Source organism: Ruditapes philippinarum, unplaced genomic scaffold, assembly GCF_026571515.1.
Source record: "Ruditapes philippinarum isolate M1 unplaced genomic scaffold, ASM2657151v2 ctg463_1_1_1_1, whole genome shotgun sequence".
Lineage (NCBI taxonomy): Eukaryota > Metazoa > Mollusca > Bivalvia > Venerida > Veneridae > Ruditapes > Ruditapes philippinarum.
In genome coordinates, this window is record NW_026866611.1 from 76,960 (window position 1) to 98,395 (window position 21,436).

A 21,436-nucleotide genomic window follows, 5' to 3' on the forward strand; every position below is an offset into this window, starting at 1 on the left:
CTGCAAGTTGTTTTGAATGTAGGGTTTTCATGTTAATACTGCAAAAGCTGTCAAATGTATTTTTTTAACCCTGAAACAACAAAACCTTATGAATGTAGTTTTCTTGCTGAAACTGCACGGGCTTGCAAGTGTAGGGCTTAAACTATAAAACTGCTAGAGCTGGCAGATGTAGTGTTTTCATGCTGTATCTGCAAGAGATTAGCAGATGTAAGGTTTTCATGCTTTACCTGCAAGAGCTGGAAAGTGCAAGGTTTCAACTATGAAACTGCAAGAGCTGGCAGGTGTATTGTTTTCATGCAAGAGCTGGCAGATGTAGTTTTCTCATGCTTGAACTGCAGGAGATGACAGATGTAGGGGTTTTCATGCTTTAACTGCAAGAGCTGGCAAACATAGGGTTTTTATGCTTTAACTGCAAGAGCTGGCAAACATAGGGTTTTTATACTTTAACTGCAAGAGCTGGCAAACATAGGGTTTTTATACTTTAACTGCAAGAGCTGGCACTCAGGTGTAGGGTTTTCATACTTCAATATATTGCAGATGTAAGGCTTTCATTTTGACTCTCTAAGAGACTGGAAATACAGGCCTTTAACTCTAACACTGCAAGAGTTGGTAGATATGAAGTTTCCACACTGAAACTGCAGCAGGTTACATAATTACATGGGTTTTCCACTCTCCAAGCTGCACGTTAGGTTGTTGGGTTTCCACTGTACTTAAAAGGGCCAGAGATACCTCAAAAGATCTCTACATTCACAGATTGATAGAATTAAATGACATAGAACAAGATGATTTCCTGAGTTACAGTTGAATACTCCTGTATACTGCTGTTTTAATATTACATGATAATAGACAAGATTAGGTAAAACATGTTGATATTTCAATGTATTTTTATTTTGTTTACAAGTTTCTGCTTCAATGTACTTTATTTTGTTTACAAGTTTCTGCTTCATTGGGCAGCAGCTGGACAGAACTGTCAGTAGTGAACTGAAGGTCTGTAAAATGTCAAGTAATAGGCTGTTATATTATCAATAAGTTCATAAAAGTCTGTAAAGTATAAACTATATATTATCGATACCTGGTAACCGCCGTTATGTTTTACGGCATAAAAAAAGTAGAACCACTTAATAAGTTAGATTGGTCTAGACAGATAGATAATTGATGTAAAATACACTTGTGCAGTTGTTGACAATCTGTTGCAACAAACTGAATGCATTGAAGATGTTCTTTTTGTTTTATGTGTTTATTTGTTTTGTATGGAGTTAATCGAGTGAAATCGTTGCCAGTTAACTCAATGATACAACTAATGTCTGCATGGCTGAGTGGTTAAAGTGTCAGACAACTAATCTAGTGATAGTTAGCTGCATGGGTTCAAACCCTGTCAGGGGCAAGTCATTGTTTCCTTGAGCAAGAAACTTTACACACATTGGTAAGTACTGGTTGGTCCCAGGAAAGGGTTCAAAAGTGTGTCTATAAGCTTATAGCTTCCTACACAATCAAACTAAAATAAATTCTGTAATAACCAACTAATATCTGTTCTGTTTTACGCAGCTAACCGGATATACTCCTAAGCATAAGTTGTTGTCAGACAATTGTTGCAAGTCCGTTTAAAGTTCACTTTCATAACATTTAATGGTTCTAATGATGTAAGACCAAGTTTTGACGGGACTCAATACCAGTAACAAACACAAGGCATTATCCCTGCTAGAATCTAATAACTAAACACATTTCATGTGCACTTGCGGAGAAATTGGTTAGTTATCCTGGAGTGGTGGCCAAATGGTTAAAGTGTCTGCCTCTCCATACAGAGATAAGTTCAGCCCTAATCGGGTCACAACCATGTTTCTTCATATATGACACCAGTGCTGGTTGATTACCAGAAGCAGACTCGAAAGTGATTAATATAAGTTGAAAGAACTTGTTCTGTCATTGAGCTAAAATATGTTTAAACCAGTTATCTCGGAATGCTGGTTATTTGGTTCGATCACCGAGATTTGTCAAAAACCATGAGGCTAAATCTTAACTTAAACCATTGTCCACCCTGTGCTTGCAAGACAATGGTTATTGGATTCTTTCTATGGTGAGGTAAGTTGCTGCTTACCCGAAATGTGGTTCGTAGTTGGGCCCAGGTGCCTGTTTGATGCCGAAATATGGTTTTGGAAAGGGACTCGAAAGGTGTTTCACAGTAAAGTTGGAACTTTCGTCATATGACCTATAAATTGTTTCGACGTAAACCCAATCAAGACATAAAACAAGAACTGAGGTAAAGCTTCTGTTCATATAGTTATATCCAAAATAAAAACAACAAAGAAACAACAATATAGCTGAAAATGGAAGTTTTATTTTTTTTGATGGACTTCTGCAGCAGAGTAAAACAGAAAATACAAGTGAGATTCAAGGTATAAATAACATGAAATATAATTGTAAAATAACCTTAACTAGAGACAAATACATCATACTACACACACTTCTTTTGTATAAAATAAACTGCAAAATTCTATTGAGCACCATTTTAACATTTACTTTGAGAAACCTTGTGTTCAAATTTAAGTAAGTTAACCCTAATTTTTGTGAATGGACTCGTCATGGTATAACTTTGGAATACTCCATCATTAATTTAATTACCACAACACTAAGTCTTAAAAGGGTCACATGGTTGATAGATACAAGTTTTTTTTAAATATTTTTTATGGGATCTATTATTATTCAAACAAATTCTTCTTTTTTTTTAAATAAAAAATAAGGGATCTTCTATTTATGAATTAATTGTAAGACCATTTTAGAGAAAAATTTACAAGTTTACACAGAGTAACTTTTTAGACAAAATGACAAAGTGAAATAAATCAAAAAATCAATATCTGAATGTTTTTTCCGCCACATTTTTTGTAAATTGCAACAGTAAATCATTATTTTGATAAATTGAGAAAAAAAGCATATAAAAGTTGTTATTTCTTTGTGAAAAATGGCCTCAAAAGCTTATTTAATCAATTCAATGCAATGAAAAGCCAATTTAAATGAATAATAAAAACACTAAAATCATTTTTACCAATATTCTAAAAAGTCACTTATTTCTTTATCACTAGTTACAATAAAGGTTCACACACAAAAACCTAGTAAGAAAAATTGAAAACAGCAAATTTTCTTAATTTGGAGACAATTTTTATGGTTTCAATAAATATGATATGTACTATAACATTCAATATATAAGAATCATGTTATTACATTTGAACCTTTTCATTTGAAAGATTATTTCTTGGGGGAAAACTAAGTATTTTGTACTCTTTTACCAGAAATAAATATCTTACAAAACTTTTCAAAACCATTCATCCATGTAAACCCAATTCAGTAAGTTGTTTTGGTGAAATATTACATGGAATCATGTTATTCTTTTGATATATTTTGATGAAAAAAATATTTAAAATGTTATGAAAAAATCATAAATATGCTGCGTACAATATGTTAATAACGTAATCCTCTAATGCATTTATTAAAGTATAATATTTTGACTAGCCTATTTGAGAATTATTTTCATTTGAAACACATTCTTGGCTTTTGATACATGGAGCATTGAAACATATGTGTATTGTTACATCATAAAAACACATATGTGTTATGTAATATTATCTGGTATACACATATAAATGAGGTTCATATCACTCCCTCGATTTTACAGTTGGTCACATATGTGTTTAATAATATGATATAAATGATGTCACATAATCTACCAGCCATATATGTGTTAAATCTGATATAAGTGATGTCACATAATTGACCAGTCACATATGTGTCAAATCTGATATAACTGATGTCACATAATCTACCAGTCACATGTGTTTAATCTGATATCTACATGTCACAATGTTTAGTGATGTCACAAAATCTACAGGTCAAATATTTGTGAAGTCATCAAATTTAATTCACTAACATAAGTGTAATGTCATATATTCTACCTGTCACAAATTTAAAATGTCACATTATCCACCAATCACAGATATATGTCATATAATCCACAAGACATGTGTGACATCATGTAACATACCAGTCATTTATTTGATGTTATATTACTTCCTAGTCAAATTTATGTCACATAATTTATTAGTCACATATGTGTTACCTTACATATTATACCAATCAAGTATAAGTGATGTCACATAATATAACAGTCAAACATGCTTGATGACATATAACCAAAGAGTCAAACACATGTAGTGTCACATGTGTCAGTCACATATCTGTCATGTCACAAAGTGTACCAGTCATGTAGATGTGGTGTCATATAACCTACACATTTTCTAATGTTGTGTCATATAACCTGCATTTTCTAACGTCGTGTCATATAGCCTGCATTTTCTAATGTTGTGTCATATAACCTGCTTTTTTCCCCCAATGTGGTGTCATATAACCTGCATTTTCTAATGTTGTGTCATATAACCTGCATTTTCTAATGTTTTGACATATAACTTGCAATTCCCAATGTGGTGACATATAACCTACAAAACTTCATATGTGTAAAGTAATTTTATCAAAACACATGTGTGTATTCTGATATATCCAACATACATATGTGTGATCAGAAATTTTCCCCCAACATGTAGGGATAAAAGAATGGGGTTTTACATATCCTCTTTATAGAATTATGTGCTCATTTACACGGACTACTAGTATTCATCTAAAACTTCCTAAAATTTCATTATTTCATGAACATTTTAACCTTAAAATCAAGCTAAATTGATTGAAATAAAAAGAATTGCTTAAAAAAACTAAAATAAATTAAATCATAAACACTGTGCATTGTGCTTTTAACAATACCTTTCATTATTTACATCTTTATCATTTGACATTTGAAAATGATAAAAATAGATACAATCCTTGTATGAAATAAAACAGAAAATACAAAGCAAACTGTTTAAACTGTAAGTAGTAAAGTTCATATAAATGGTCTTCTTTTCTTTAAAAAAAATTCAATTTAACAATAACATACATTTAAAATACACTGATCTGCAAAGAACTAGGTTTTAGGAGGGGGCAGGGGGTATTTAAGTATCACAATTTCAACCAAGTCTTCAAGATATTCCAACATCTACACCACATCCACAACATAACACACTGACTAAATCTACCAGATAGGACATTACGCTATTTATAGAAACACAATCACTATTTATAGTAACACAACTGCTATTTATAGTAACACAATATCTTTATATATAAATATTTTATCATCTTCTTTTCTATGCCTCGTTTTTATTTGAACTGCCTTTTTTTATACAACCATGATTTAATCTACCTATTCAAGATAAAAAAAACAAAAAAACGTTATCAATAATTGCTAAAATTTTGTAAGTTGCAGAAAATATGATAAACAAGATCATCAAGGAAAGGCGGCGTTCAATGAACGCAGCCCCCACCCGACCCAGTAACAAGAGCCAGTGGCAAGGAGCCCAGGAGGACCCCAAACTACATTTCTTACATTAAAATCATGCATACTTTTTTGTTGTTGTTATTTAATACATTGCTTTAATTGCTAGAATAATGGATCATTAGTTTACAATAAAAAACAAAAAGTGCAACCTACAAATACCAACAAGAATTCGCATTATTATGAACACACTTCTTAAATGTGCACTTGAAGCAATACTTACATTAAAGGGCCGTTACTCTGGGGAAAAAACTTTCAATAAGGATATGTACATTGCACAAGTAGGTCATTAGGTCGGACCTTTAACAGTCAGTCTGTAAAGTTTCATCAAAATCTGGAGAATTATTTTTACTAGTTTAAGCACTGTATACTGTAAGACCTTATTTCAGATATTTCTACATTTTCATAAAATTTGACATAAAAAGTCATCAATAGATTTAACCCTGCAAAATTTTAAAGGATCATTACGTAGCCTTGAAAGATTTCAATTTTCAATTTTAAAATTTATTCATCATTTACACCTAAGTCATAAATTTCTCATCATGCACACAAGTTTAACACAGAGTTGGGAGAAAAAAATAATAAAGGAACAACACGAAACAAGAATGATATGTTCAGGATAGAAATTTAAGAGCTGCATTTTATAAAAAAGGAAGACTGAAAAGTGCGGGGAATCCACCACAGTGTTAACAGTTTACAACATTTTCAATATATATAATAAAACCAACATTTTGTCTACATTAACAGTCTGTCACAATAAAATTAATTTACGATGCAAAAAATTATTTCAAATTCTTATACTAATATTATCAAGATTGGAAAAAAAACTTCTTGGTCACTTTCCTAATTCAAAGAAATGACTTATTTGTGGTGATTTTATCTTAAAAGTAAACTGAAATATAACAAATTGGATTCATATGCTGTATGGTAAAATCTTGCTTAAAAAAAGTACTATTTAAATCAACGGAAAAAAAAACATGTCTAAAAATCATTTATTCTTCATTTTACTTTCTGTCAAGATTATTAGTCATTCACAACAAATTAAAAAGGAATGCAACATTCTATTGCATAGTAAATAGGCCAGACACATAGCTAGTAGGTCAATAATCTTAACTTTAACACCAATACCGCACTTTTTTTATCATTCAAAGTATACTGGTGCAACTTTCATCTTAAAGGTCAACAAACATGACCTCATTAATAAGTAGGTCAAGGTCACATGAATTTTTTCCTATATGAAATGAACATGTAACCTTCACCCTAAAGGTCAATTTGATATTAGAACTATAGCTTTTCAATAAGGACATGGAGTATTTCTTATTTTTTGCATATCAGCAGTAGATTGGAGTTTTATAAATCAACATTCACATAATCCCTATTGCTCTCACCTAAAATAAAATATCTCTGTATGCGTGCGCATTATTATGAGAAAAATACTTGGATTTTGATCAAATATATCAAACCTTTAATCTCTAAACTAGGCAAACCTCTACATTACACAAAAAAATGACCAATAAAAAACAAGAACACTTCTAAATAATGACTTCTATTTGATCTCATTTCACTACCAGACCTAACATAACAAATACTACACTTTTTAGTTAATTTTTTCAAAGTTTCATTAAAACAAACAAATTAAAATGGCAATAATATGTTTGACATACAAACCAATGCATGCAAGTCAATGAAAATATTCTGGAGTTTGTGTTTTTTTGCATTTGATGCATTTGAATGAATAATAAATATATAATTTTAACAAAGAAATGCTTACAATGATGATATACAGTAAAAGATTTGTTAAACTTAAGAAAGTGTCATATATAGAGAAAATAACCTTTAATATTATTCAACTAAATGATTATAATTACTAATGTGTTTCTATCATTTTAAAAAAATTCATTTTTCAAACTCTGTAGTAAATATAATAAAAATGTTGGTAAGAAGCAATATAAACAAAAAGTTTAAGTTTTGAATACTATTCACAATCTTTGACAAGTAAAATAACAAGCTTTGATCTTTAACTGATCGTTTTCCTTGCATATCAATATGTTCATCAAGGAAGGAACCTATTCTGCTTTTGTTGATTTTTATTTTTCATCTGAAACTCGGTTAAAAATTAGAACTGTTCTGAATTTGAAGGCAGAAGAATCAAACATATGACAATAAAAGAAACAGGCAGCAGAAGTCCAAGATCTGAATGAATTTTGAGACGACAATTACAGCAAAAATTGAAAATATTTGATATTTTTCTAACGCCATGGTCAATGAAAGTTATGAGATAAGCAAAGAACAATTTTCCACTGGCACTGTGAGTCATGAATTTAATTACTTTTTCATCGATATAACAGTGTCAATTAAATTTTCATGGAAAATAAAACCACAATATTGATTTTCTATCTTAAAACCTTGATAAAATAAACACTTTTCTTAAAACCTTTAATAAAAACCTTTTTTGTTACAATAAAATCTGATGTTACTTTTATGTACTGAATCAAAAGGTTAATCTGTTACCTTTATTTGAATATAATTGTTAATTACTGTTCAAACTGTTGCCATGGTTTTTATCAGTAAAACTGATAGTATGATAATAAAAAGATGACAAAAAAAAAATGACCGCACCAGCGTTATAAGCACCTTCAAAGAGTTGTATATGTACAAGATGGCGGCTTGGCCAACACAGAAAGCTAGCTGATGTGTCAGGAGCTCAAACAGAAAACAGTTTCCTGTCAATTAATGCCTTAGTCATATTTCATACTTTTCTGATAATCTATACCTTAATCCATACTACAGTCACAATCCATGCCTAAGTCAAAATCTATACCTTAGTTACATCTATACCTTAGTTACAATCCATACTTTAGCTACAATCCATTCCTTGGTTACAATCCATTCCTTAGTTACAATCTATACCTTTGTTACAATCCATTCCTAGTTAAAATCCATACCTTGGTTAAAATCCCCTACCATTAAAATCCATTCCTTATTTGAATCATTTTCTTAGTTAAATGCCATACCTTAGTCACAATTCATAGCTAAGTCAAACTTTCTCTCTCTCTACACACATGTAGCTTCAAATTTGAAATTCACTTCATTACAATCTAGAAAAGTTTCTTAACTTTCTCAAAAGCTTGTTTTCAATTGTTATCCTTAAACCATGGCAATTATGTTACTAATATTTTTGTAAGAATTATAAACAAACACCCTTACACTGGTTTCCTATTTGCAAAACTTACAGCACAGGTTATAGATAATGACATACTTAAATTTCAAGTTGGGTAAACAATTGATTTATTTAAATTATTAAACGATTGCAATGTAAACTTTAAACATATGACTTCTCCTTTTTTTTACTACCTGACAACTTTCACAAAAAAGACAAAACTGTTCCTAACATTCCTTCCATAAGCAAATCAGAACTCCCTCGATGTGAGAAAAATGAAAAATTACACTTGGTGTAAAATGTGTCAAAGCGGTTTTTTGTACAGCAACAGATGACAGGAATGACTATAGTGATGAAAACAAATATTCTTTCTTAACCCTTAACCTGCTGAATTTCATAAATGAACTTGTCCAGCTTCCAATTTTGAAACTGTCCATTATCAATTTTAAGTATATCAGGATGAAAATTTTAAAGTTAAGTCAGTCAGCCTGGTCGGACTGCACGGATACTGGCGGCAAAGGGCAAAACACGTTTTTGGTTTCCAGCAGGCTAAAGGTTAATGTATTCATAAAAGGAATGATACCTCAAAGGTCGTATGTTGTGCTTGACATGATGATTTTTCTTTTAAGCATAAAATGATAATAAAATGATGTAAAATAACAATCAAAAATACGATCAGGATTTGAACTAAAAAGAGCATTTTTTTATTACAATGGGATATCAAGACGTTTATATCTTGCTATCTGGTTTTCCTCGTCACAAACATCGGTAAATCACAGCTCTTTATACATCCAATTAGAAAAGGCAAAACTTTGTACAGCACATTATTACGGTACTTATATAATAAACATTATGTATAAACAAATCTTTGTGGCAATAAACATAATTCATGGCTTTTTTTTTCACTACTATAAGTCAATTTATAGATAGAACGATACTAACAAATACAAACACACACAAAATATTTCAAAAAGAAAGGCCTATTAATTATGGCCACAAACAAACCTGCTTCATTTCGAAAAATACAAGCAGCAAAAATACTTTAAATTGAACAAGTAAAAACAAAAAAAAGAAACATTTTTTTTTTAAAAGACGTTCCAAACTTTAACAAAAGTCAAAAATATATAATTAACAATTTTTTTTATATCTATATCAAATTCCCTTTTCGGATTTCAAAAAAATTTAATTCATTAACACTATTAAGATGATACAGCAAAAAAAAAATTTATTCTCTTTCTTTCATTTCTTTGATTCAAATACGTAAAACAGCAGGTGTTCTCATAAACCCAATTCTCTGTACTGAATAACAGAAGCTAAAGTGATTTAGGCAATGATAGATATGTGACGTGACTTCCAGTCACTGTAACAACTATTTATTATGGCATTATAAATTGTTTATTTTTTTTACACACAAAACAATAACAACGACAGAAAGTACATTCAATATGTTCATGACACAATTTACAGGGTTTTTTCATCAATCTAATGCAAAAAGCCAAAAAGTGTTTTTCTGCTCAAGCATGGACATCCCTTGACAAAATATTCGTAGCCAACATGAAAATTCCTCCATGCAATAATCGTGCATCTTTTCAAACCAAAGCTACTGAGTTGACTTGTCCAACCTCTACTCACGTATAAAAAAAAACCTTTGTGCTCAGTGACTTTTTGCATCGAGAGAAATGAGTAGAATTTACGTACAACTTGTCAAGCTATTTTACAATACATAACAAATATTAGGAAGTGTAAATTGTATTTTTAAATAAAAAAGCACCCTCTTTTTGACTCTTTGGGAGTTAAATCACACTGTTTTTTTATAAATAATATACCGTGAAACAAACAACACATCTTAATACATTTTCATATCAGTCCATGACCCTTCTCTTGCTGAATTTCGCAAAATGGACTTGTCCAATTTCTCTCTTGGAACTGCCCATTATCAATAATAGGTATGTTAAGATGAAAAATTCAGCATTCGAAGGGTGGGTAATAAAAGCACTAGGTACAGTAAATGAGAAGATGGATAGAAGAAAAATGCCTGTATTTTCATATACAAAGTTTTTAAACTTTTGTTTCAACCCTAAACCTGCTGAATTTGTGTAATGGACTTGCCCAGCTTTGAATTTGGAACAGTCCATTCAATGTTAAAGGGATTTCAATATCAAAATTTGAAATATTGAGCTACCAACATATGTGTAGACTGGCCTGGCTCTATACTAGTGGCAAATGCAAATCACTTTTCGGTTCCAGCAGGTAAGGGGATTAAAAGGATTGTGAACAATATCAATCCCTTTATATATACAAGTATTATACAAGCAAGAATTTGGAAATACGTCTGTATAAGTGATCGGAAAAAGTCTGAATTCTTTCTGAAAGTTTGCATATCCTATTTTCAACTTTGTATGAGATAACGGAGTTTTCAACACCATAATTTTGTTATTTAACATGTTTATATTACAATGTAAAGAAACCAACATTTTTTTTTATTATGTTTTGTGTATACACAAGTGCAAAACCTTTTCAAACAAATTGTTTGTAATTTGAAACTATATGCAGAACACGTATCAAGCGTTCTTATCAGTGATATGAGAACATGGCATATAAGTTGTGTATTTACAATTGTATACAATATACTGCACTTTACACATATGCATATATCATCAACAGTACTGCTACACATTACATACAATAGGCTATCATATATATTGTATGCCTGTGTACAAATTATGTCGTGTAATGTACAGTTTCATAACATAACATTTTTTAATGCCTTGTACATATATAATAACAAATCATATGTAACTTATAAATATTAAATAAACATTCTATTTCCTACATTGTGAAACAAGTTTTTAAAAAATCTCAACGAAAATTAAAAAAAAAAAAATCTGAAAAAAAAAAAAAAAAATCTGAGAAAAAGAAATCTGAAAAAATTACAAACTTCTGATTATTTTGAACTCAAAATTATGAGAAAATTATCCAAAAGTGATGCAAAAGAATTGGTAGGAAACAAAACTGATATTCAGTAAATTAAGATTTGAATAATTTCTTCAACAAAAAGTTACATTAATTTTTTCCCCAAATGGGTTAGTTATAACTTACATGAGCTGCTTGACTTATCAGAAATTAACAAAAATAATTCTTTCAATTTCAGAAAGAAACATTTACCTGCAGATAGTGAATTACCCTTTAACTTTTTAAACAAAAAAAACATCAAAATTTGTATAGGAATATCTTTTTACCCAATCCCAACCCGTGCCATAAAAAAACCCTCTGATTCTGTCAATAATGTCAAATTTATCTCAATCCGAAATCTTTTTTGAAATACCAATTCTTTTTCACTATTCTTATTTTTACCTTTAACTTAATTACATTTTTTAAAACTGAAATCAAGATCAATTGTTTTGATTTCTATTTATTTAAGAAGAAATAAGTTGAACTTAAATGGCAGGAAAAAAGCTTTTATCTTAAAGAATATTCTAAAAAGCTAGATAATTTTCTTTTCCAGCAACATAAACAAAAAATAAAAAATGAAACATATATCTAACAATGTGTAAAAAAGGGGGCAAAACAAATATTTGGTGCACTTAAAATCATTTAAAAAAAAAAAAAAAAAGAGTCCCACAAAAATTGGCATCTGTCAACATGAAAGTAACAAAAAGAAAAATCTAGTTGAAAACACCTATCTAGGTCACAAAACACAATTAATCCTTTCTCCCAATAAATAACACTAGCAAATCTTGACAAAAATAAACAAATATAAATAAATAAATAATAAAATCTCTCTCTAAAGCATAAAGCTAACACATTATATACACATATACCAACAGTATCAGCACGCTTAGCACTTTTCAGAGTTTAAATATCTTTTTTGTAGTTTACAAAAATCTTTCTGTAAGTTTAAACATCTTTCCTGTAGTTTTTTAACTACAATTTCTAAATTTTAAACATATTTCTGTTAAATTGACTAATAATTTTAAACATATTTCCTATACTTTCTTCAAGTTTTAAGTGGTTGTCAGTCACTTTTTCATTAACAATAAATGCACATTTCTTCTAAAATTAAGTAAATAAATTTATTTCAACCTCTGTAAATGGTAATATTTTAATGTCTATTTCTACAATGTTGACGTTGAAATTTGGGGGGTCAAGAAAGCATTACCTGACCTCATATACCAGCTATAATCATTTGCAGAGTAAACAATAGAATATCCAAAACTTCAGCATTTGTTGCTGAAATATTGTACATCATGTTAAAAATCTAAAATCAAAAACACCCAAGCTTTTATCTGAATTAAATCGCGTGATGTACATATTTGTCCGGACACATGGTACTGTAGTGTAGACAATTTAGGTAATTTTGATACCCTCCTTGTCAAGCCTCAGATATAAGTGTCAATACAATCAGAAATAAACAAACTAGTTTGTTAGTTAGGAGAAGAACCTAGCTGAACTGTGTCAAATTTTAAGGTCTCTAGGTTAAAAATTATTAAATCAGTACGGAAAAATGTTCAAAAAGTGTCCAGTTGATGGTCCCCGACCAGTAGTTTCAACAATACTTTCTGTAAGTTTTTAAAAATCTTTCCTGTAGTTTCAAATATTCTTTCACTTTAATGTCAATCAAGCAAGGCATTTGTTTATTTTCTGTTAAACAGAAATGTATTGATCTTGAAATCATTGCTGTCAACTTAGTCAGTTCACCTTTAACTTAAAAATTGTTTTCATTTTAACTTCCAAAGACTTCTCTAGTCTTTCTAAACAAGCAAGCATTTTCTTTTAATTCAAATTTAGCTCTATTTAGGAAAGTCCCTTCATTTCAAGCATGTAACATTATGCATAAAATATTTATAAGTGAAAATAAAATGAAACTCATTGAGAAAACAACAAGAACAACTTTTAGCTCGAGAAATACTGAGCATTTAAACAAATACAGCACAGATTTACACAAACTCATCTCTCTCCACTCTATAATTCAATAGCACTTAATTGCATTTTTTTTAAGCATAAATTATTTAAATTACTTAAAGGACAAAAAAACAAGAACAAAAATATACACTATTTCAAAATTTGGAATATTTCAATGATGTGAAAAATGAAATAAATAGCCACATGTACAATGCATGGTTACACATGATAGTGAAGGATGGCATCACATATATATACATGTATATAATATATATATATATGACGCTGAAAAAAAGTGGTTGCGACCAGCGGTCACCAGAACCAACATGTGGAGTTGCGCCAGCATGGTCCCGACAGCCCGCGGATGCCAGCTGGTCTGGATCCATGCTTCGCAAACGCACTATGTTGGTTTTGTCATGACGCGGCTCATATATATATATATACATATATATATCTTCAACAATGGGTTCAATAATTTAATGACTTGGAAATAGAAACTGATATATCATAATGACCTAGATGGTAAAAAGCTGTCAAAAAAATAATAAAATGACAGAAAGCATGTTTATATATACATGTATATAATTGGAAAATAAAGTCACCGGATGGATTTGAGTTTTTGTCCCAAGATTTCACATCAAAATGGTATCCAATACTGTACTTATGATAACTTTGCTGACAAAATATTCAGATTCTGTCTTTATCAGTTTGATGTTAGAAAACAGCCTTAAAGGCTGGTAGCTAGTCATAAGCTGGAAACCGTCTTCAGGTTACAAACCTGTCTGATGTTGGAAAACAGCCTTAAAGAATAACGAACCAGTCTTACGTTGGAAACTAAAGGTTTGAAAACAACCTTTAAAGGTTGGAAATAATCTTATGTTGGAAACCAGCCATAAACGTTGGAAACCAGTCAAAGGCTGGAAACCATCCTTAGGTTGAAAAACAGTCTTAGGTTGTAAAAACAGGCGTAGGTTGAAAATCATTTTATATCAGTCTTTGGATACCATTTTGCCTCTGGTAAAAATTATTCTATTTCCAGTATACAGCACTGACACTGTAACTGTCAATAAAAAATAATAACATAAAAAATATATAAATAGCACTTAAACGTCATTCAATTATATTTTCCATTACGTAGTGCATTTCTTTCGGATGACTAACAGTAATTATAATTACATATATATATATCTCTAGGACAGCAGATCGAAGGTCTCAGCGTACAGATCATGGGCGAAGCTGATCTGTCCTTTAAGGCTTCCCAGCATCCTCCTGTGTTCGACACCGAGTTCTCGTAGACTAGATATGCTCATGAGAAGACGTGGAAAGAGTCCGCTCTCATCTGGATGTGTTGACGTTACTTTACTCTGTAATGCTTGAATCAATAACTCTTGTAGCTTGCTCACTTTCTCACGGTTCTTCAGACCTTGCCGATCTGCGAGCAGAAAAAATTAAAATACAAAATTCTTTCTTAACTCATTGCCAAATATGCATGTATATAGAAAGAGGTCATACGGTAGGCATGTAATTTTCATACTTTTCTTAATTCTATAACAGCTCTTTTAAGTGTGAGCTTGATTTAAACTTCAACTAAGTTTGACAATTGTGTCTTATAAAATGAACATGATGGACAGCTAAAAACATTTCATACTGATTTATTCTTCATGAGTAATTGATACGGATAATGATATATGGATAAACCATTAATTTAAGATTCATTGATGGGGACATTAAAATACGGATGCATTTTTTTTTCACTAACTAGTACTTTACAGAGACGAATAAAGTCTTCAAATTATAACACTGTCAATTACTTTCCTAAACCAGACAGCAAATGACACTTATCTTGGGGATCCATCATTTAAGTTTTACTAGAGGATATCTAAATTAATGCCTGTAAAGTACATATATAAAAAAAACCACTTCTGTCTGAGAACTTAACATAATAAGTGGGCATGAAAGGTCATAGTAAGACGTAATAAACTTCCCATAATAGCAGAACGTTTCCTAAAAATATTATTTAATACAAGTGTCTGCAGGAAATAATTACAATGATGTAAAGATTATAAAAATGACTGAATTCGTCATGTAATAAAAAACCAGCCTGCTATAAAGAAATCTCGTACAGACAGCAAGTCATATTATTCTGTACTTCTTACGTCTGGATCTTTTAATTACTATAAAAAAAAAATACCCTTGTGTCCGCTGATAAAGTATTAAACTTTTCCAAAGATAAGGATATAAGTTACAGACAAGGAATCTTCCGAATGTTGCCTTGACAACACAAAAAAAACATGTTCTTATTGAGAGTATCATTATTATTATATTATATTCTCAAACTATTTTTAGCACCAATGACATTGACCTTATCTACCTGAAGCACTTCCCAATGGTAAAGGCCAATGATAGCTATAAATCTACCAAATGACAATAAATGAAGATGCTATGAGAATTGGTAGGCAAATTTGACAGAAGGATGGGAAGAGGGGCGGGGGTTCAACCAAAATGGACTTTTGCACCTCATCCCATAGAAACTGAATAATTTCTAGTGGTTTTTTTTACCATTAAATACCTCTAACCCTTACCTACATGCTTGGACAGGCAAACTATCAGCTGTATGTTTCAGGCAAAAAAATTTTTTCAAGGAGCATAATAATGCCCATTTCCAAGTAAACAAAAATTCTGCAGCCTCCACCAAGTGACAAGTTAAATTCAATGGAAATGAGTCTGACACTTGTAATTAATCTCAGTATTAGTCAGATCATCTGGCATTCATAACAATCCTATCCAATATGTCTAGTTCTTATTTCCCTGACAGAATAACATTTTTACTTTGCTATTCTTTCTATAAAATGCTGTATTGTCTAATTTTATACGTGTTCCGAGGATAGATCATTGTAACTTATGAATGCAATACTCATATTCTACTGCTATAAACCATGACGAGACAAATATTTACTGCGGCTAGACAATCCTTTGTTCCCAATTTAAATGTTTCCAAGAAATGTACCAGGATATTGAGAGGAAAAACCTATGGTTCTTATTCAGCTACCTGATGTAAGCAAAGGGTTATTTTGATTTCAATGTGAGATCATGACAACGGACATAATAACAACCATTTACACTTCTTAGCAATCGTAACTATTAATACTAAGAAATACAACCGCAGGCTGTTCAAAAACATGAAATGCCATACAAGAGCATACTTGAATACTTAGAATACCAGCATTGCTTTTTTTATTTCAATAAAGACAAGGAAGCTTACACTTTTTTGAAGCATGAGAACAAACTGACCACAATTTACCCTGCCAAGATTTGAGGAAGTCCTCAGATAGCCCTCTCAGTACATTATTTCAGGCACAAGCTGGCACCTGAGTAGAACCACCAACTATCCATAAACTAGCTTGACAGCTTCCTCACATGAAAGAATTCAAAGTCCCTTACAGGATTTGAACCTATATTGGTTAGGGGCATGTGGTTTAAAGCCAAAGATCATAAAATGACTTGACCATCGACACCGAGACTGTTTGGCTGCTTTTATTCATCAAATTTCACTAACTCTGTTGTGCAGAGGTGCCAACTCTAACTCTGTTGTGCAGAGTGGCCAAAAGAAAAACGCTACCAATAACACAATAGGGATTTAATATAATAATAATGCATACCTGGAGATATAAGCACCAAAGCACTGAACAAGGCTTTTTCCGGCTCTTCCAACTTGAATGTATTAAATCGTACACATAGATTAAACATCAACTCTACAAAGTGCTCTCCTAGCGGGAAACCACATTTCATGTCATCTCGTTTCACTAATGCATTGTGACCTTCCAGGAATATTGTGTTCGATTCTGCATCTATAAACTGAGCATGGACAACACACGCCACCTGGTGGATTGAAAAAATAAAAAATAAATAAATAAAAGCACATTATAAAATATAAATGAGAACTACGTATATGTCTGTTCTACACAAATCTTTGCCATCTTCAAACCTAATGATAAACCATGGTTTATCAGAATTCAAATCACTTTATACTTTACTTACCATTTACATTTATACATCTAAATACATGTAATAGTAACAGTAAAGCTTATACAATTCAAGCAATTCAAGTATCACTTGAGCAGATTAGTAAATTATTCTATGATTGTTTTTGAAGGTGAAAACCTGTAAAAAATAACATATTTGAATTCTAGAATTCTAGACTTTTAAGCAAAATTTCCAGAGGATAAATGTTGTAAACCCCATATCCCAATCAAGAAAGGCATGCCTCCATTCAGTTTAAAACTATAAATGTATATCAGAATAATGTTACAGAAAACAATATTTGAGTGACCTCCCTTTACCCACACATTGAACTTATTTCAGATATACAAAACATTGAAGAATGTGAAACATGCATTTTGTCATGTTTCATACAATGACTTAACCTTCATGCAAGGGGCGGATAATTTATGTAAGATTTAAAGGTAACAATCACCACCTGTCACTACTATGCACAAGGACTTCCTAATTAACTTTGATCATGTTGTAGTCTGGACAAAGATCATTTGATCTATTGCAAATGTATCCTACAATACATGTCTCTTTAAGTATTTCCGTCTATTCAAACAAATGAGTACAGATGCTGGAACGTATTATAATCAGTTATGCACCTGGAAATGTTTCCTTACAATTCAAGTGCAAAAAATAACCCCAAACAACCTTCGAGATTGTCTAAAATAACTGGAGAGCATTCGGTACACCATTTTGCAGGTAGGAACTGCTCATGCGAGCAGACGCATTATTCAAAAACCCTAGTTATGTTACAAGTGGCATAGATATGTTTCACCCCTGCACGATTTACAACAATTTAAGATATGATTTAATTAATATATAGTTACAATACCATGTAAGTTAAACAAGATGTCACTGCAATATGTTGCATGAAAATTTTTTAGAAAGTTGAATACAACTAGTACGATAATGGTCTTATACCTGCCTACGCAACAATGCCTTACATTATTATAACGGTGGTTTAATCACAAAAGAAAGCACCACTTGCTCTTTTAAAGCGGCAAGCCTCCAGACATAGGATAAAAACTTTCAATAATCAAATTAAACAAATACATATTAATCATTTAAAAAATGCATCAATACTCACAATCAGTGTGATACTTTATACAAAATATGCAAAATATGACATGGATTTCTATTTTTAAGATATGGAGTTTACCCATGCAAATAGCGCAGATCAAGACCAGTCCGCAATTCTGTGTCGTCTGATCATAGTCTGCACAGTTCGCTATTCAGTCAGTATATGATTTGAAATTTTCCCTAAAAAAGATAAATGGTCTAGTCCAGATTTGAACAAAGGACAAGTCTAGTTAACATGGTATTAAAGGGCTAACAGGGTATGAGCAGTTACTGCTTAATTAGACATGTTAAAGGAAATATTCTGTGAATAATAAGTGTCAGATGCTACATAAAATCTATTTACTGGTTTATGCTCATTTGATAACATTCCTATTTTTTTTTCAAATTAGAACAATTTCTAAACTTTCATGAAAATTATAATGAATCTAGAGGCATGCTGCTTTAAATTTCTACATAATGATGTTGAAAGTACCAAAATATTGTTCAAATCTCCAATACATCCCACGTAATTTATGTAATAATTATGAAAACCAGTTAACATGACAGCGTGTATATGTAAGTATACAATCATCTAGATATAGGTTTACATTCAAATCATTATTTTTCAAATTTTGATTATTACAAGGGTGTGGTTGAGGATGAGGGAGGGAATACGTAACAAATAACATTTTAATTTGTATATTCTTTTTCATCATCTTGCAATAACTCCTATACAATTTCTAAGGACTGCACTTAGGTGGCAATTTATTAAATCTTGTTTCTTAGGAGCATTTCACATGTTTAGTAGAATCACCATTTCAAGCCATCATAACTTTACCTCTAAAACTGTTACGCCAAATAAATACTATCCCTTTTTTTATTAAATTTTTAACCTTTTGCTAGATTCTTTAGTGATTGTAGCCTTTGCCACCAGTACAAACCAGGAGCTTATCTACACAATTGTATAGTCAGACAAGGATATACACTGTTGGTAGCTCAAATTTTTATATTTTGATATTGAAATCCTGTACTATTCAAATGGATTGTTCCGAGACTCAAAGATTGATAATTCCATTACACAAATTCAGGAGTTTCAGAGTATCTACAGATTTCAGTATTTAAATAATTTATTATACATGTACTTATTGAATATGTACACAATAGTGCAGATTAGTACTTGTCACACCAGTATAAGTACAGGCTGATTGAGCTCATAGGCACTTGCGCTCACATTGAAAGTGCATAATACTTTCATTACTTTAATTACCTCAAAACAACCTCCTTTGATGAGACTTATTTGGTCCTCTTGATCGAGATTTGTAAAGCCTGGTATCTTCTTGGCAAAGTTGATCACATCTTGTATTGATTTGTTCAGAAGACTTTGGAAGGCATTCCAACACACCTCGCCTGATTTCAGCGGCCTCCCATCCAATGCCTGAAACATAGAAGTATTGAAACATAGAAGTACGTTATTTAATCTATTTCAGTATATAACAGTCAAATATTAACCTGTAACCTTAAATTTGTTAAATGGACTTGACCAGCTTCCATTTCTGGAACTGTTCATTATCAACTTAGGGATATAAAGACAAAATTTAAAGTTAGTCACAGCTACTACAGATGAGCAGACTCACAGGTTAGCAAGAACTGGCCGGCCAACTTCGTCCAAAAGCGGCATTTCAGTTCTCAAGGGTTTCATAAATTACTACTAACACGGAAAAGAAAACCATGACAACACAGCAGCTACCTTACTAAACTTCACTTGTATATCTTCACATGTCTGACTTTTTGTTTTATTCTTTTGAATGAGTCATACTTACACTGTTGAGGTCAGATTTCATGGTGGAGGAGGAATTTTGATTGATTTTCCTACATGAATATATTAAACATTAGCTGGATCAGGCTTAGACCTGCTATGAGTAGTGTATATCCATTTCCTCAGATGAAATAAATTCCAAGTCTCTAAAAAGATTTAAACCCACAGTAGCGAGGGACATGAGAGTGGTCTTCCACTTTGGCTCAGAGTTCCCCATGCTTAACATAACCTTAAGCAATACCTCAGAAGTAAGTCAACCAATCAGAAAAGTTCTTACAAAGAAAATTATTTAATATGTTCCTTGGCCATTAAATACATATATTGAAACATAGCTTAAATTGCCCAAGCAATACAGTAGATTTTTTTTTTCAACGCAAGGACTTTGTCAACACAACAAAGAAACCCTTATTCTACATGTAGATACAAATATTTTACCAGGAACCTTGGTCTCGTTACAAAACAAAATTAATGTGTGCTCTACTTATAACGGTATGTATACATCTTTTCTCAGAAATAAATGACGACCAAAATAGATGTTTATTCTGATTTAAAATTGCTGTCACAAATTTTCGCATTATGCTTGTTAGTATATTACCACATCATTGTGACACCAATTATTACACGTAACAAGCCTAAGGGTTTAACATCTCATTGGTGTATTCCTTGTTCAGGAAGATTTTTTTTTTTCGAGAAAACGCGTTTGAAATATTGTTTCTTGGACAATCTAAATATCTCCTTCTTAGAAATAATGACGATTCTTCACGATTTCTACGGTGCCCTGGGATAGGCTGTCTAGACTATAAGTGAATTCCGATGGTAAAAAAACTAGACTATTGCATTCTAATTTGCATCTATTTTTTTCCCTATTTCTTTTTGCTTTTTTCGCTTTTTTATTAATTTTTTTTCTGTCTAAATACAAATGTAAAAGGAAATAATCAAGTTTGTTACGAGGATGTCTACCTTTGTCAATAAGTCTATATTATATAACTATCAGGGGACACTACGCCACCATTCAGCTACACTTCTCTGCACATCT

The 21,436-nt window shown here is 31.4% G+C and overlaps 1 protein-coding gene and 1 long non-coding RNA gene across 8 annotated transcripts in view; both read right to left on the bottom strand.

The window, feature by feature from the left end:
* Window positions 1–3,525: 3,525 nt before the first annotated feature.
* Window positions 3,526–12,576, bottom strand: LOC132733060 (uncharacterized). Its single transcript, XR_009626123.1, has 2 exons — window positions 4,398–12,576; window positions 3,526–4,364 (listed from the first exon to the last, which is right to left on the bottom strand). It is a non-coding gene; the product is annotated as an uncharacterized LOC132733060 (long non-coding RNA).
* Window positions 12,577–13,875: 1,299 nt separating this feature from the next.
* Window positions 13,876–21,436, bottom strand: part of LOC132733054 (uncharacterized) — a 70,213-nt gene continuing 62,652 nt past the window's right edge. For all 7 annotated transcript variants that reach the window (XM_060719634.1, XM_060719636.1, XM_060719637.1 and 4 more), the window contains 3 exons: window positions 19,852–20,019; window positions 17,135–17,354; window positions 13,876–14,907 (listed from right to left, as the gene is read on the bottom strand). In XM_060719634.1, coding sequence (XP_060575617.1) covers window positions 14,666–14,907; window positions 17,135–17,354; window positions 19,852–20,019 — 630 coding nt within the window. In that variant the 3' untranslated portion in view covers window positions 13,876–14,665. The remainder of the gene's footprint in view (window positions 14,908–17,134; window positions 17,355–19,851; window positions 20,020–21,436) is intronic.